Below are 15,804 nucleotides of genomic sequence, written 5' to 3' on the forward strand. Positions count from 1 at the left end.
CCCCCCAGTGCTGAGCTGGTCCCACAGCGTGGGCAGCAGGACAGGGGGGATTCTGCCCCTGTGCTCCACTCAGGTGAGACCTCACCTGCAGTGCTGCTCCAGCCCTGAGGTCCCAACAGAAGAAAGATGTGGAGCTGCTGGAGTGAGTCCAGATGAGGCCACAGAGATGCTCTGAGGGCTGGAGCACCTCCACTCTAGAGACAGGCTGGGAGGGCTGGGGGCGTTCACCTGCAGAAGAGAAGGCTCCAGGGATACCTTCCTGCAGCCTTTCCATATTCAAAAGGGAGCTTGTAAGACATAAAGAAGAAATGTTGTACAGTGAGAGTGGGCAGGCCCTGGCACAGGTTCCTCAGAGTAGCTGTGGCTGCCCCATCCCTGGGAGTGTCCAAGACCAGGCTGGACAGGGCTTGGAGCAACCTGGGCTGGTGGGAGGTGTCCCTGCCCATGGCAGGGGGTGGAACGAGATGAACTCAAAGGTCCCTTCCCACCCAAACCATTCTGGGATTATGACTCTCATGAAAAATTGTAGGAAGCAGGGGAGTGAGGGGCAACTCTGGGCATGGGAACCTACAACAACACTGCTCTGGGTTCAGGCACACGGGGAGAAAAAGTAAGCACAGAATCAAACTAGGAGGGAAAGGCTGCAGGGGTGTTGGGAAAACACTCCCAGCACAGCTGAATGGCAGGTGTCAACTTGGGAAGGGAGAGCTCTGAGAAGTGGAGAGGCACTGCCTGCACCTCCCTGCTGTCCCTCACACACACAGCAGTGCCCTCCAAGCCTACAGAAAGCCTGGCTGCAGGGCTGCAAAGCTGCTCCTTTTCCTGTGTGTTGCTATGCCAGGCAGTACAGGAGCACAGGAAGGCCCAGGACTATGAAAAACAATTCTAAGGCTCCAGGTTTACATCGTGAAAAGCCAAGGGTAGTCCATGTGTGGGCCTTGCAGCCTGACCCAGCATTCAATTGTTCATCCCATCCTGGTTGTGGCTCTGTGCTCAGACCTCCCATCAGGACCCCACATCCCAGTTTGGGTTTGGGTGTTCCCTTGTGTGCTCATCCCTGCCTGATTTGCAGCTTGCTGGGGTACAAATTCCCACCCTCCATGTCCTTTGGAAGCATTGCCCTGGTTCTGTCCCTGTCTGGCACTCCCCATCTGTCTGTGGAGGAGGGCAGAGAGCAGAATGGGATACCCTCCTCGGTCCCAGCAAACCCCACACAGGGACAGGAACCAGGTGGCACTGGACAGAGTAAGGATCTTCCCATTCTTAGGCATTTTTGGTGTCCTGAAGGATCCAGAGAAGATTCAGTCCATCAATGTTCTGTTCCCTGGGTCTGGAGGCCAGCAAAAGGCTGGCAGTTCCAGGAGCAGCTCCACAGGTTGCTCCATGAGGGGAAGTCAGGAGAAGGGAACAGATTTTGTTGGTGGCTAAACTGCTTCCCACTCAGCTGCCTGGGAGCCCCTGAGGAATCTGTGCTCCAAGAGGATCTTCCAACCCTGGAGGGAGTGAGGATGGAGAGAAGCTGGATGCTCCAGTGCTCCTGATCATTGTGGCCATGGACAGGATTGTCAAGCCAGGCAGGATGCAGTAAGGAACAGCTCCTATTTAATGTCTCTTGCCTGAGCTGACTGTTTTCTACTCAAAAAATGTCAGTAGGCATTAAAGAACAGGCAACTGGCAGGAAGAGGCTGATGCTGCTCTCTGGGGGTCACAGGACCCTTCCCATTCACTTTCCTCTTCTGAGCCACCACAGCTCACTGAGGGCAGACAATCCACCAGCAGGAGCTGAGGAGTCCAGGCTGCTCCAGCTGCTGGGAGTGTGTTACTGAAACTGGGAGGAAGGGAGGAGGACTGGGAGGGCAGCAGGGAGGTGCTTCCTTTGGACCTGGAAAACTTGGCATTAGCTCTGCCAGTAATTTTGGCCTGACCTCTGGGTGAAGAAATTCCTGGCACAACTTGAGGCGGTTTCCTCTTGTCTTGTTGCTTCCTACTCGGTACAAGAATCCAACCCCACCTGGCTTCAATCTACTGTCAGAGAGCAAGAAGGTCCCCTCTGAGCCTCCTTTTCTCCAGCTGAGCCCCCCGAGCTCCCTCAGCCCCTCCTGCTGCTCCAGACCCTTCTCCAGTCCCGTTCCTTGCCCTGTCCCGTTCAGGAGCAGCAGCTTCGGCAGCTGCACTTCCAGTCAGACATCACCCTGGAGGACCTGCTGGAACCTGCACATTGGCAAGTAAGGACAAAGCAATAATCATCAGCAGGGCTCGGAGAACTCTGAGAACCCTGGCACAAGGAACATAAAAAAAAAAATCAAACCCGTGGCGTTGTGCAAGTTCCATGAAAACAAATTCATTCTCCTGGAAAGCCTCAGAAGGCAAGAAGCTTTCTCAGAACTCAGTGCAACTCTTCCAGCACACCAATCTTAGATCTGTGCAGGGTTACAGGCATTCGAGACTAAATATTAAGAGAATCTTTGCTTCTTCGGCTCACTGGGCATTTCAAGACATTTTTAAAGAAGCCCTGGCAGACGCGTGTGATGGAAGACATTTACCATTCGAGTGCCAGGTTTGACGCGGCTCAGCCCAGAACGACCGTGCCCCAGGACCGAGCAGGGCTGGAGCGGAGTCCCCCGGGGACGCGGCCCCGTGCGGGGCTCCCCCGACACAGCCCCCCGGGACACGGCCCCGTGCGGGGCTCCCCCTCCCACAGCCCCCGTGACACGGCCCCGTGCGGGGCTCCCCCGACACAGCCCCCCGGCCCGCTCCGTCCCAGCTCCGCCGGCCGCGCCGGGGCAGCCTCGGCTCGACGTGTTCGCATCGGCTCCTTGTGCCTTCCCCGAGCCCCCTCTCGTGGCTGCGCCTCCGGCCCGGCCCGCAGAGCGCCCTGCGCTGCTGCCTCTGCTCCCTGGGGCTGAAAACCACACCCGGCCACGGCCGCGCTGGGCTCCATCTCACCCAGGGGCTCAGCATCACCCCCGGCCACGGCCGCGCTGGGCTCCATCTCACCCAGGGGCTCAGCATCAATCCGGGCACGGCCGCGCTGGGCTCCATCTCACCCAGGGGCTCAGCATCACTCCGGGCACGGCTGCGCTGGGTGAGATGGAGCCCAGGCGCTCAGCATCACCCCCGGATATGGCCACGCTGGGCTCCATCTCAGCCCAGGGGCTCAGTATCACCCCCGGACACAGCCGCGCTGGGCTCCATCTCACCCAGGGGCTCAGCATCACTCCGGGCACGGCCGCGCTGGGCTTCATCTCACCCAGGCGCTCAGCATCACCCCCGGATATGGCCACGCTGGGCTCCATCTCACCCAGGGGCTCAGCATCACTCCGGACACGGCTGCGCTGGGCTCCATCTCACCCAGGGGCTCAGTATCACCCCCGGACACAGCCGCGCTGGGCTCCATTTCACCCAGGGGCTCAGCATCACTCCGGACACGGCCGTGCTGGGCTCCATCTCACCCAGGGGCTCAGCATCACTCCGGACACGGCCGTGCTGGGCTCCATCTCACCCAGGGGCTCAGCATCACTCCGGCCACGGCCGCGCTGGGCTCCACCTCAGCCCAGCTGCTGCCCCTCTCTGCAGGTTACCTTGGGCTGCCCAGCTGCCAAAGGGAGCATTTGCCGCAAATCCTTCACTGGAGGAATCTCGCAACGGCCACGCTGCCCAATGAGCAGTGACAAATCCCCCGGGCCAGGAGGCGTTTGCTCATCAGCCTTAAACAACTCCAGCAGTTTTCAGCAGAGTTCCAGGGAAACCTCCAGGAACTGTGAAGCTGTGAGTGTGATACCCCGGTGTGCAAATTCTCAGGACTTTCTTTAATGAACGGAGTTAGGGGGCAGGTTAAGGGCTGTTAAATATTCACTGTGGTTCACTGACAGTCTACACACAGCCAGAGTTAGGAGTTACTAGAACAGAAATGGTTTGGAGAAGAGCAACAAGGAAAAGGGCTTCACACAACCCACAGCTCAGTGTGGAGCTGCCCTGAACCTGCCCAGGATTGCAGGTGTCTCCAGGCTGTGGGATTCCCTGCACAGGCTGCATTACCCTTCTCCAAAGTGAGATGGTCATAGTTGCACTTCCTTGTGAAATTAGACTTTATTCCATTGCACAGCTGAAAGAGTGGATGTTGAGAATGGCCTAACAAAAGGATCCAAGACCTACACATTTAAAAATAAAAGAGTTACAGTTTTTAGCTCAGAACTGTTGCCACAGGAATTACTTGACCAGCTCTCCAGAGCTGCTTCTGTTCTGGAGGCTCCTAAGGGGCTGAGGTCACTTCATGGCTCTTACTCACAGACAACAGTCTCCTTGTCCTGCCAGGTTTTTTCCTGCCTGGACATACTCCACTTCCCAGAGAAGTCAGCCCTGGAGCAGAGCTGCCATCCTTCCCCTGGGATTGCTGCAGGGCAGGCAGTTTGCAGAGAGCACAGGTCAGGCCGTATTTCCAGGAGGGCTCTGCCAAGCCACAAAGCCTGTGCAGGGAATCCCACAGCCTGGAGACACCTGCAATCCTGGACACGTGCAGGGCAGCTCCACACTGAGCTGTGGGTTGTGTGAAGCCCTTTTCCTTGTTGCTCTTCTCCAAACCATTTCTGTTCTAGTAACTCCTAACTCTGGCTGTGTGTAGACTGTCAGTGAACCACAGTGAATATTTAACAGCCCTTAACCTGCCCCCTAACTCCGTTCATTAGAGAGAGTCCTGAGAATTTGCACACCGGGGTATCACACTCACAGCTTCACAGTTCCTGGAGGTTTCCCTGGAACTCTGCTGAAAACTGCTGGAGTTGTTTAAGGCTGATGAGCAAACGCCTCCTGGCCCGGGGGATTTGTCACTGCTCATTGGGCAGCGTGGCCGTTCCGAGATTCCTCCAGTGAAGGATTTGCGGCAAATCCTCCACTTGGCAGCTGGGCAGCCCAAGGTAACCTGCAGAGAGGGGCAGCAGCTGGGCTGAGGTGGAGCCCAGCGCGGCCGTATCCGGGGGTGATGCTGAGCCCCTGGGTGAGGTGGAGCCCAGCGCGGCCGTGCCCGGAGTGATGCTGAACCCCTGGGTGAGATGGAGCCCAGCACGGCCGTGCCCGGAGTGATGCTGAGCCCCTGGGTGAGATGGAGCCCAGCGTGGCCGTGCCCGGAGTGATGCTCAGCCCCTGGGTGAGGTGGAGCCCAGCGCGGCCCTGCCCGGAGTGATGCTGAGCCCCTGGGTGAGATGGAGCCCAGCGTGGCCGTGGCCGGAGTGATGCTGAGCCCCTGGGTGAGATGGAGCCCAGCGCGGCCGTGGCCGGAGTGATGCTCAGCCCCAGGGCAGCAGAGGCAGCAGCGCAGGGCGCTCTGCGGGCCGGGCCGGAGGCGCAGCCACGAGAGGGGGCTCGGGGAAGGCACAAGGAGCCGATGCGAACACGTCGAGCCGAGGCTGCCCCGCGGCGGCCGGCGGAGCTGGGACGGAGCGGGCCGGGGGGCTGTGTCGGGGGAGCCCCGCACGGGGCCGTGTCACGGGGGCTGTGGGAGGGGAGCCCTGCACTGGGCCTTGTCCCGGGGGCTGTGTCGGGGGAGCCCCGCACGGGGCCGTGTCCCGCGGGGCTGTGAGAGGGGAGCCCCGCACGGGGCCTTGTCCTGGGGGGCTCCACTCGAGCCCCGCTCGGTCCCGGGGGGCTCCGCTCCAGCCCCGCTCGGTCCCGGGGCATCACCGGGCTCGGCTGAGCCCCGCCAAACCTGGCACTCAAATGATAAATGTCTTCCAGCACACGCGTTTCTCCACCGCTGTTTGTCCCAGGGCTTCTTTCAAAATGTCTTGAAATGCCCAGTGAGCTGAAGAAGCAAAGATTCTCTTAATATTTCATCTCGAATGCCTGTAACCCTGCACAGATCTAGGATTGGTGTGCTGGAAGAGTTGCACTGAGTTCTGAGAAAGCTTCTTGCCTTCTGAGGCTTTCCAGGAGAATGAATTTGTTTTCATGGATCTTTCACAACGCCAGGATTTTTATTTATTTTTTTAATGTTCCTTGTGCCAGGGTTCTCAGAGTTCTCCGAGCCCTGCTGATGATTATTGCTTAGTCCTTACCTGCCAATGTGCAGGTTCCAGCAGCTCCTCCAGGGTGATGTCTGGCTGGGACTGCTGCTCCTGAGCGGGACAGGGCAGGGAACGGGACTGGGGAAGGGTCTGGAGCAGCAGGAGGGGCTGAGGGAGCTCGGGGGGCTCAGCTGGAGAAAAGGAGGCTTAGGGGGGACCTTCTCCCTCTCCAGGATTCCCTCCCAGGACGGGGGGAACCATCCTGTCCCTCGTGGCTGTCACAAGCACAAGGGGAGCACAGGGACAGGCAGCTTCTGTTTTACACCCTGGAGAAGGATTTGGGTCCCTCAAGACAAGAAGGACATGGAGGGGCTGGAGCAGCAGGAGGGGCTGAGGGAGCTGGGGGGGCTCAGCTGGAGAAAAGGAGGCTCAGGGGGGACCTTCTCCCTGTCCAGGGTTCCCTGCCAGGAGTGGGGACCGGGAAGGTCGGGCTGTTCTCCAGGAACAGGGACATGAGACTGGGATACGACCCCAAGTTGCACTTGGGGAGGTTCAGTTTGGGCATCAGGAGGAATTTCTCCATGAAAAGGGGTTGTTAAGAGCTGGAAGGGGCTGCCCAGGGAGGTGGTGGATTCCCCATCCCTGGAGGCGCCCAGTGAACGACTGGACGTGGCCTGGATGCTGTGGCCTGGTTGACAAACTGGGGATGCCTCACAGATTGGACTCAACCCTCGCGAACGTCTTTCCAAGCGTGGCGATTCCCCCATCCTGCGATTCCGCGTCCGTGAGGGACAGAGCCGAGACCCGTGTGGGCGCAGCAATGGCGCCGGCCCAGCGCGCAGGGGGTGTCGGGACTTGTAGTCCCGCCGGGGCCCAGGTGCGGCTGCGGCGGCGCGCGGGGGCCGCCGGGAGTTGTAGTCCTGAGCACGCCCTGCTGCGGTAGCTTGCGGGAATTGTAGTCCCGATCTTGCCCAGGTGAGGGGCCCGGCGGGAGTCGTAGTCCCGACCGCGCCCAGCTGCGTCTGTCGGCGAGTTCCGCGGCCTCCTCGGGGAGGCGGGAGGGTGAGCGAGCATCAAGGAGCAGGTGCGGGACCGCCCCGCACGAACTACACATCCCGTGGTGCCGCGCGGCGGCGGTGACGGCCGCGGCGGGGGCGTTGCAAAGATGGCGGCGGGGGCGCTGCGCCCCGCTCCGGGCTGAGCGCGGCGCGGCCCCCGCGCGTCCCGCAGAGCGCCCGCGGCGATGTCCGAGCCGGAGCACCTGGGCGGCAAGCGGGCCGAGTCGGCACGGCTGCGGCGGGCCGAGCAGCTGCGGCGCTGGAAGGGCTCCCTCACCGAGCAGGAGCCCGTGGCGGCGGGGGGCGGCCGCGGCCGGCACCGCGGTGCGGGGGGATCCCGCGTCCGCTTCGAGGAAGGCGCCGTGTTCCTGGCCGCCTGTTCCAGCGGGGACACCGAGGAGGTGAAGCGGCTGCTGGGCCGCGGCGCCCGCATCAACACCACCAACGTGGACGGGCTGACAGCCCTGCACCAGGTACCGGCGGGTGGGAAACAAAGCCCGGCCCGGCTCGGCCCGGCCCGGCCGCTGTCACCGCACAGCCCCTGTGGCTGTGCCGGGCATGAGGAACCCGGCTCTGACCGCCTTATTAAGTAGCTTAATTAGCAGAATAAAGCCTGGCCGGGTGGCCGGTTTGTTAATTTTTTTTTGGTAAACTTTGCTGCCGTTGTGTTTGGGGTCTGCTGAAGTAGCAGCGATGCTGGAGGATCCCCCCGGGGCAGCGCAAGGTCAGGAGTGTGTGGTCAGCGCCTGAGTGTTGTGTTTTATCGGAGTTGCCTTGAAACTCCCCAGACTGCGCCTTGGCAGGGAGCAGAGAGTGCCCTCAGTGCCGATAACAACGTAGATTCTATTAATATTCATCCAAATAGCTGAGGATGGTGCAAAGTGGTCCCAGGAATTGGCAGTGGAGTGGTAGAGCCTTGGCTGTTGAGAAACGTGCTGTGTTCCATCTGTAGCCTTTGCTGTCCTTGTGTGAATGAGCAGGAATGCGAGGGAGCATGTGAATTCCACCCTGGAATATCGGGAAACCTGTTGCTGGCTAAGACTGATCGAGAATTTAGCAGGGTGTGTGAAATTGGGGTCCCAGATTGGTGCATCTGCTCAGTGAAATGGATCTGCTTTGGATCCGGGCCAGCCTCGGGAAGAAAATTTTCTCAGCCCAAAATCTGGTGGATTAAGTGTGTAGTGTAGCAACAGGAGTGGGAAAAGAAACAGCACCAGGCATAACATCTGGAAACAGAGTGTTTGGAAAGAGTAACGTGTTAATAGCACCAATAGCAGGACAGTCGTTGAGCTGATCGGGGTTTCTTCTTCACTGGTGTTGCTGGAGCACTTGGGATGTGTGTCAGGCAGCTCAGGAAACAAGGGGCAGGAGCATTGATTCAGCTTGTTCTGGACTTCCAAAAATAAGTTAGGAAGCAAAGAGCATGAGAGCTCCCAGACTGTCAGGTTGAATAAAACTTCAGCTGGCAAAGGAGTGAGCCTTGTGATGGCTCAGCTGTTTTTGGGCTGTTTGTGGGTTTCAGTGTAGCAATAGCAAATAAGTTACACTGCACAAGGACTCTCCAGTCCAGCATTAATTAGCAGATAAATAAGTAATCCTACAGACTCTGGTAAGAACCAGTTACTGAAAAGTGGTTATTGAAAGCCACTTTCATAGAATCATAGAGTGGATTGGGTTGGAAAAGACCTCCCAGATCATCAAGTCCAACCCTTGATCCAACCCTACTGGGATCACTCTGGCACTGAGTGCCCTGGGCTGGTGATCACAGTGGGGTTGGATCAAGACATGGTGGATTCTCACTCAGTGCCACATCCACAGAATCATAGAATGGATTGAGTTGGAAAAGACCTCTGAGATCATCAAGTCCAACCCTTGGTCCAACTCCAGTCCATTTACCAGATCATGGCACTCAGTGCCACGGCCAAGCTCAGTTGAAAAACCTCCAGGGATGGGGAATCCACCCCCTCTCTGGGCAGCCCATTCCAATCCCTGAGCACTCTCTCTGCAAAGAATTTCTACCTGATCTCCAACTTCAATTTCCCCTGGCAGAGCTTGAGCCCATTGTGCCCCCTTGTCCTATTGCTGAGTGTCTGGGAGAAGAGACCAACCCCCACCTGGCCAGAACTTCCCTTCAGGCAGTTCCAGACAGTGCTGAGGTCACCTCTGAGCCTCCTCTTCTCCAGGCTGAACACCCCCAGCTCCCTCAGCCTCTCCCCACAGCACTTGTGCTCCACTCCCTTCTCCAGCCTCGTTGCTCTTCTCAGTTGGGTTGGAAGAGACCTCTGAGATCATCAAGTCCAACCCTTGATCCAACCCCACTGGGATCACTCTGGCACTGAGTGCCCTGGGCTGGTGATCACAGTGGGGTTGGATCAAGACCTGGTGGATTCTCTGTCCCTGGAGGTGTTTCAGAGGACACTCAGTGCCACATCCAGACCCTTCTCCAGCCTCGTTGCTCTTCTCTGGCCCCGCTCCAGCCCCTCAATCTCTTTCCTCAACTGAGGGGCCCAGAACCAAGAAGACTCAATTTCAGGTGGATTGAAGAATGGTAGAGTTGAGATAACTTCATGAGGGCTTTCCATCCAGGATTGATTGTGATCTCCTCACAAGTGCCCAGACCTCTTGGTGATGGAAGAACATGAGGCTTGGCCAGAGGTGTCTGTCCAAGTGCATTGGACTCGTGTGACAACAGATGAGCTCAGCAAGGTGACACTGCTGGAGCCCATGGCCAGCCACGTCCTGACAGGGAGGCTGCACATTGAATTCTGTGTATGTAAGGGGGACAGAATTGTGTTATTATGTGTCTTAGGAGCACAGTATCGGGTGACACTGCCCAGTAACACCAAGGGCTTGATACTTGGAAGAGCCTCTGGATGAGTGAGCAGTGGAGCAGATGCTGGTGGGACCAGCCAGCTGGTTACGTGAGGGGTTTCTTCACTAACTCCACAGGAAGGGAGGGTGACCTGACTGTGACTGGAATAAAAACTTTGTTCCAATGTCCCCTGGGTGTAGTAACATTTTTGCTGGGGAGTGACGAGATGTTCTTGCACACCCAAATGGAACAAACAGTGTTTTGTCAGAGGTTTTGTTGTGCTTGTGTGTCCTGAGTCTGTAAATGTGCATGGGATGAAAATGTTTATTAGCACAGTCGGGGAGGTTGTTACGAGTTCCTTATCAGCAAACCTGCCCAAAATATGTTTGTTTTCATATTTCTTGGAGAATAACACTGTCTGTGGGGAAGTGTCAGTTAGGCTGGGGGTCCCCAGAGTGCTGGTTGAGAAATGGAAAGATGTGGGACACGTGAGGATATTTCAGTGACTTTTGTCAGTGTCAGAATCAGTGACTTTTCTCTGTGGCAGAATCAGGAGCTTTTCTCTGTGGCAGAATCAGGAACTTTTCTCTCTGTGGCAGAATCAGGAACTTTTCTCTCTGTGGCAGAATCAGGAACTTTTCTCTCTGTGGCAGAATCAGTGACTTTTCTCAGTGGCAGAATCAGGAGCTTTTCTGTGTGGCAGAATCAGTGACTTTTCTCAGTGTCAGAATCAAGAGCTTTTCTCAGTGGCAGAACCAGGAGCTTTTCTGTGTGGCAGAATCAGGAACTTTTCTCTCAGTGGCAGAACCAGGAGCTTTTCTCTCAGTGGCAGAACCAGGAGCTTTTCTCTCAGTGGCAGAACCAGGAGCTTTTCTCTCAGTGTCAGAACCAGGAGCTTTTCTCTCAGTGTCAGAACCAGGAACTTTTCTCTCAGTGTCAGAACCAGGAACTTTTCTCTCAGTGTCAGAACCAGGAGCTTTTCTCTGTGGCAGAACCAGGAGCTTTTCTCTGTGGCAGAATCACAACCTGATGTTACAGGGCAGATGGTGGTGACTCTCTGCTCTCCTTTAATACCCCTGAAACCAAATGGCCACACAGCAAGGAGGGGAATCCTACATGTTGAAAAGAGCTCCATGTTGAAGGAAAAATCAGGTAAAATAATTTTCTTTTATTAAAGAACTTAAGTGAGACTTGCTCTGGACAAGCAAACAGGTCTTTTTAGGTATTGGAAGGGTTAACAAAGTCAATTGACTTAATTTGTCAGAGTCAGCAGCTGCTTCCACAAAACCCAAGACCAATCTCACAAATTGGGTTAGTTTGTTTGAAGCACAGGGTGGCCCCAAACGTTGTGTGTGTTCACAAAGGTAAAATTACACTTTCTCTGGTATCTGGGCCACTCTGACTAAGACCCATTGTGTGTTTGCTGGGTGAGAAGCTGCCTTTGCTATTTATAGCCATGGAGCTGTATTTTGAAAATAACCTTTGAAATTACAGGTGGTGTTTCTGAGCCTCCAGCCTGTGTCATTGTCCTCCTTGGAGGCACCAGCTGCAGCACAAGGTCTGCACCACAGCCAGTGTCTGGTACCTGTGTGGTGACTTTGGTTGGACTTTATCTCCCTCAGTGCCTTATTTTCAGGGATTAACTTAAACTGCATTCAGCAAATTATTTTTGGGAATGGTTTTGTATCTAAAGCAGAATGGAAAGGGAGATATGAGTTAAATGTGAGTGAATATTTAGAAATCATCAAGAAAGCTGCTACCAGTTGATGAAATAAAGTATTGGTGGCTGTTGGACTTCTGCAGTGTTTGCTGGTGGTGGGAGATGGGCATGAACTGCCCCCTCTGTCTCCTGGGTGATGGAGCCAATGGAAGAGTAAACTTGTATGAAAATTGAGTCTTTAAGGAAAAAAATCTGTTGGGAAAGCATCTCCAAGTGTAATAATAGCAGTGCTTGTTTGTCTTCAAGGACTGGTTCACAAAGGGTGACAGGAAGATTGTTTATCCTCTGTCTGCCCTTTGATGATTTACCCTCTGTTCTCCTTTGGCTTGTCCCAGGGAAATGTGAGTTGCTCATGAAATAACTCCTGAGTCCATGTCATTTACAGGAGTCTACAGGTACCTTGGTACTTGCTGTTGACTTGTTTTCAGGTGCTCTGCACCTGTGCCAGTTCAGAAGCTGCTTCCTGAAAATTCAGGTGCTTCCAGTGGTGACTCTGGGTTAGGTGGAACCTGTAACTTCTCCAGCAGGTCCTGGTTTAAGTTGTTCCTTCTGAGCCAGAGCTGTAAAACTGCAGGTCTGTCTTGTTACTCTTCAGAGCTTTAAAAAGCAGCATCCCTGTCAAAAGGGTTGGGTAATTTTCAGTTGCTGCTCAGCAAATTTGCCCTTTCCTCACTTCTGAAGGTTGTGTGCAGTCATAGAATCATAGAATGGATTGGGTTGGAAAAGACCTCCCAGATCATCAAGTCCAACCCTTGATCCAACCCTACTGTGATCACCAGCCCAGGGCACGGAGTGCCCTGGGCTGGTGATCACAGTGGGGTTGGATGAACACATGGTGGATTCTCACTCAGTGCCACATCCACAGAATCAGAATGGATTGGGTTGGAAAAGACCTCCAAGATCATCAAGTCCAACCCTTGGGCCAACTCCAGTCCCTTTACCAGATCATGGCACTCAGTGCCACGGCCAAGCTCAGCTGAAAAACCTCCAGGGATGGGGAATCCACCCCCTCTCTGGGCAGCCCATTCCAATGCCTGAGCACTCTCTCTGCAAAGAATTTCTACCTGATCTCCAACTTCAATTTCCCCTGGCAGAGCTTGAGCCCATCGTGCCCCCTTGTCCTATTGCTGAGTGCCTGGGAGAAGAGACCAACCCCCACCTGGCCAGAACTTCCCTTCAGGCAGTTCCAGACAGTGCTGAGGTCACCTCTGAGCCTCCTCTTCTCCAGGCTGAACACCCCCAGCTCCCTCAGCCTCTCCCCACAGCACTTGTGCTCCAGTCCCTTCTCCAGCCTCGTTGCTCTTCTCAGTTGAGTTGGAAGAGACCTCTGAGATCATCAAGTCCAACCCTTGATCCAACCCCACAGAGTGCCCTGGGCTGGTGATCACAGTGGGATTGGATCAACACATGGTGGATTCTCACTCAGTGCCACATCCACAGAATCATAGAATGGATTGGGTTGGAAAAGACCTCCAAGATCATCAAGTTCAACCCTTGGTCCAACTCCAGTCCCTTTACCAGATCATGGCACTCAGTGCCACGGCCAAGCTCAGTTGGAAAACCTCCAGGGATGGGGAATCCACCCCCTCTCTGGGCAGCCCATTCCAATGCCTGAGCACTCTCTCTGCAAAGAATTTTTTTCTGCTCTCCAACCTAAACCTTCCCTGGCAGAGCTTGAGCCCATCGTGCCCCCTTGTCCTATTGCTGAGTGCCTGGGAGAAGAGACCAACCCCCACCTGGCCAGAACTTCCCTTCAGGCAGTTCCAGACAGTGCTGAGGTCACCTCTCAGCCTAACACAGCAGGAGGCAGCAGAATTTTTGGAGAGCAAAAACCAGGCAGGGGGGAATAGGTTACAGAGCACTCTGATCTCAGCACTCTTGGAAGAGTCATTGAGGTGCTAACACTGAAACAAATTCTGGAGACTGAGGGAAAGAGAATTCCTGTGTGGATTGTTGCTTTTCCCAGCTAGGAAATCACTGCTGGAGAGCAGGGCATGAAGGGTTGACACTGCAGTGGTGGCTGAAGCAATCTGGGTTTGTTTTACAGGATAACTGAGGTAGATCCAAACCACACAGCAAAGTGCTGTACTCCTGCAGCCACAGGTTTTAGGAGAATCATGGAATCTTGTCAAGGAATTGTTAAGGTTGGAAAAGCCCTCTAAAATCATTGAGTCCAGCAGTGAACCTGCCACTGCCACTTTCACCACTCACCGTGTCCCCAAGTGCCACATCCACAGACCTTTGGAACACTTCCAGGGATGGTGACTCCACCACTGCCCTGGGCAGCTGTGCCAGGGCCTGCCTGCCCTTTTAGGGAAGAAATTTTCCCAATATCCAGCTTTAACCTCCCCTGGCACAACTTGAGGCTGTTTCCTTTCTTTCTGTCCCTGTCCCTGGGGCACAGCCTGAACCCCCCTGACCTCCCTCTCCTGGCAGGGAATCCTGGAGAGTGAGAAGGTCCCCCCTGAGCCTCCTTCTCTCCAGCTGAGCCCCCCCAGCTCCTTCAGCCCCTCCTGCTGCTCCAGCCCCTTCTCCAGCTCCACTGCCTTTCCCTGGGCATGACATTTCTTTATCACCAAAGGGCAACAGCCAGTTTGTGCCCCCAAAATTTAGGAGATGGCAGAGAGTCCAGTGACATGAAATCTCTCAGATGAGTGTTCAGGTGCCCCATCTTTGGGGCATCACAGCTGCACTTGAAGGTAATTCAGCTTCTGATCTTTAAGTGGTGATGATGGTGTCATAAATCAGGCTGCATTTTTTAAGATTGGGTGGCTGCATTGCCTAAAAATACATTGATCCTCAGAAGAGAAGGTTATCTAGGGAGAGTCATACCTTTCCCACTGCCCTGTGCAGAGTTCCTTTCCAAAGGCCCCTGCCAGGGAAAACAGAAGTTGCAAGTTGCTTGTGCTGTGTTTAACACTGCTCATCAAACTGAAATATGGCACTGTCAAAAATAGGGTTTATCTCTAGGGTAAGTGTAAGGGGGATTTTGGGTTTCAGCTATAAATGGGAGTACAGTAGCTTGTACCATCCCATGTACTCTGAATAAAGTGAGAGAGCTTGGAAGCTGCCTACAATAAACCAGGAATTTATTGGGCAAAATAGTTAAGATCCAAAGTGCTGTTTTATCAACCTCATGCTTTTATTTTCCTCCTTTTGGCCGACTCAGTCCCTTTTTTTGGCTTGGTGTTTTGTCCCTGTGAGTTCATTTGTCTGTGTCTTGCATCTCTGTTTCTGAACAATCCCCCAAGTGGGCAGAATTAACTCCAGACTACACTAACCTTGAGCTGCAGGGAGCTGGAGCCTGGCAGAGCTGCTGCTCCTGGCAGAGGGGAGGAAACCCCAGGACACTTTCTGGACTGGTTGGTTTGCCTTCTGGAAACCCAAACCAACCACAGCATTCCCAGTACTGGATGCTGGGAGGAAACTTGCTGTGTTTTAGTAAGTGGATGGGTATTTGGGAGGGGAAAATGTGCATCTACCTGAGGGGAAGTTCTGGCCAGGTGGGGGTTGGTCTCTTCTCCCAGGCACTCAGCAATAGGACAAGGGGGCACGATGGGCTCAAGCTCTGCCAGGGGAAATTGAAGTTGGAGATCAGAAGGAAATTCTTTGCAGAGAGAGTGCTCAGGGATTGGAATGGGCTGCCCAGAGAGGGGGTGGATTCCCCATCCCTGGAGGTTTTTCCCCTGAGCTTGGCCATGGCACTGAGTGCCATGATCTGGTAAAGGGACTGGAGTTGGCCCAAGGGTTGGACTTGATGATCTGGGAGGTCTTTTCCAACCCAATTCTGTGGATGTGGCACTGAGTGAGAATCCACCACGTCTTGATCCAACCCCACTGTGAGAATCCACCATGTCTTGATCCAACCCCACTGTGAGAATCCACCACGTCTTGATCCAACCCCACTGTGAGAATCCACCATGTCTTGATCCAACCCCACTGTGAGAATCCACCATGTCTTGATCCAACCCCACTGTGAGAATCCACCACGTCTTGATCCAACCCCACTGTGAGAATCCACCATGTCTTGATCCAACCCCACTGTGGTCACCAGCCCAGGGCACAGAGTGCCCTGGGCTGGTGATCACAGTAGGGTTGGATCAAGGGTTGGACTTGCTGATCTCGGAGGTCTTTTCCAACCCAATCCATTCTATGATTCTGTGATTCATTTCTTCCTTCCTCAGCCTGTTTATCCTACTCTGTGATTCCACAGGT

At 54.9% G+C, this 15,804-nt stretch overlaps 1 protein-coding gene across 6 annotated transcripts in view; it reads left to right on the forward strand.

Moving 5' to 3' along the window:
- Window positions 1–7,156: 7,156 nt before the first annotated feature.
- Window positions 7,157–15,804, forward strand: part of PPP1R12B (protein phosphatase 1 regulatory subunit 12B) — a 129,751-nt gene continuing 121,103 nt past the window's right edge. For all 6 annotated transcript variants that reach the window (XM_071578437.1, XM_071578438.1, XM_071578439.1 and 3 more), the window contains exon 1: window positions 7,157–7,530. In XM_071578437.1, the coding sequence (XP_071434538.1) occupies window positions 7,243–7,530 (288 nt within the window). In that variant the 5' untranslated portion in view covers window positions 7,157–7,242. The remainder of the gene's footprint in view (window positions 7,531–15,804) is intronic.

The sequence above is a fragment of the Pithys albifrons genome, chromosome 28 (genome assembly GCF_047495875.1).
Source record: "Pithys albifrons albifrons isolate INPA30051 chromosome 28, PitAlb_v1, whole genome shotgun sequence".
In the NCBI taxonomy this organism is placed as follows: Eukaryota; Metazoa; Chordata; class Aves; order Passeriformes; family Thamnophilidae; genus Pithys; species Pithys albifrons.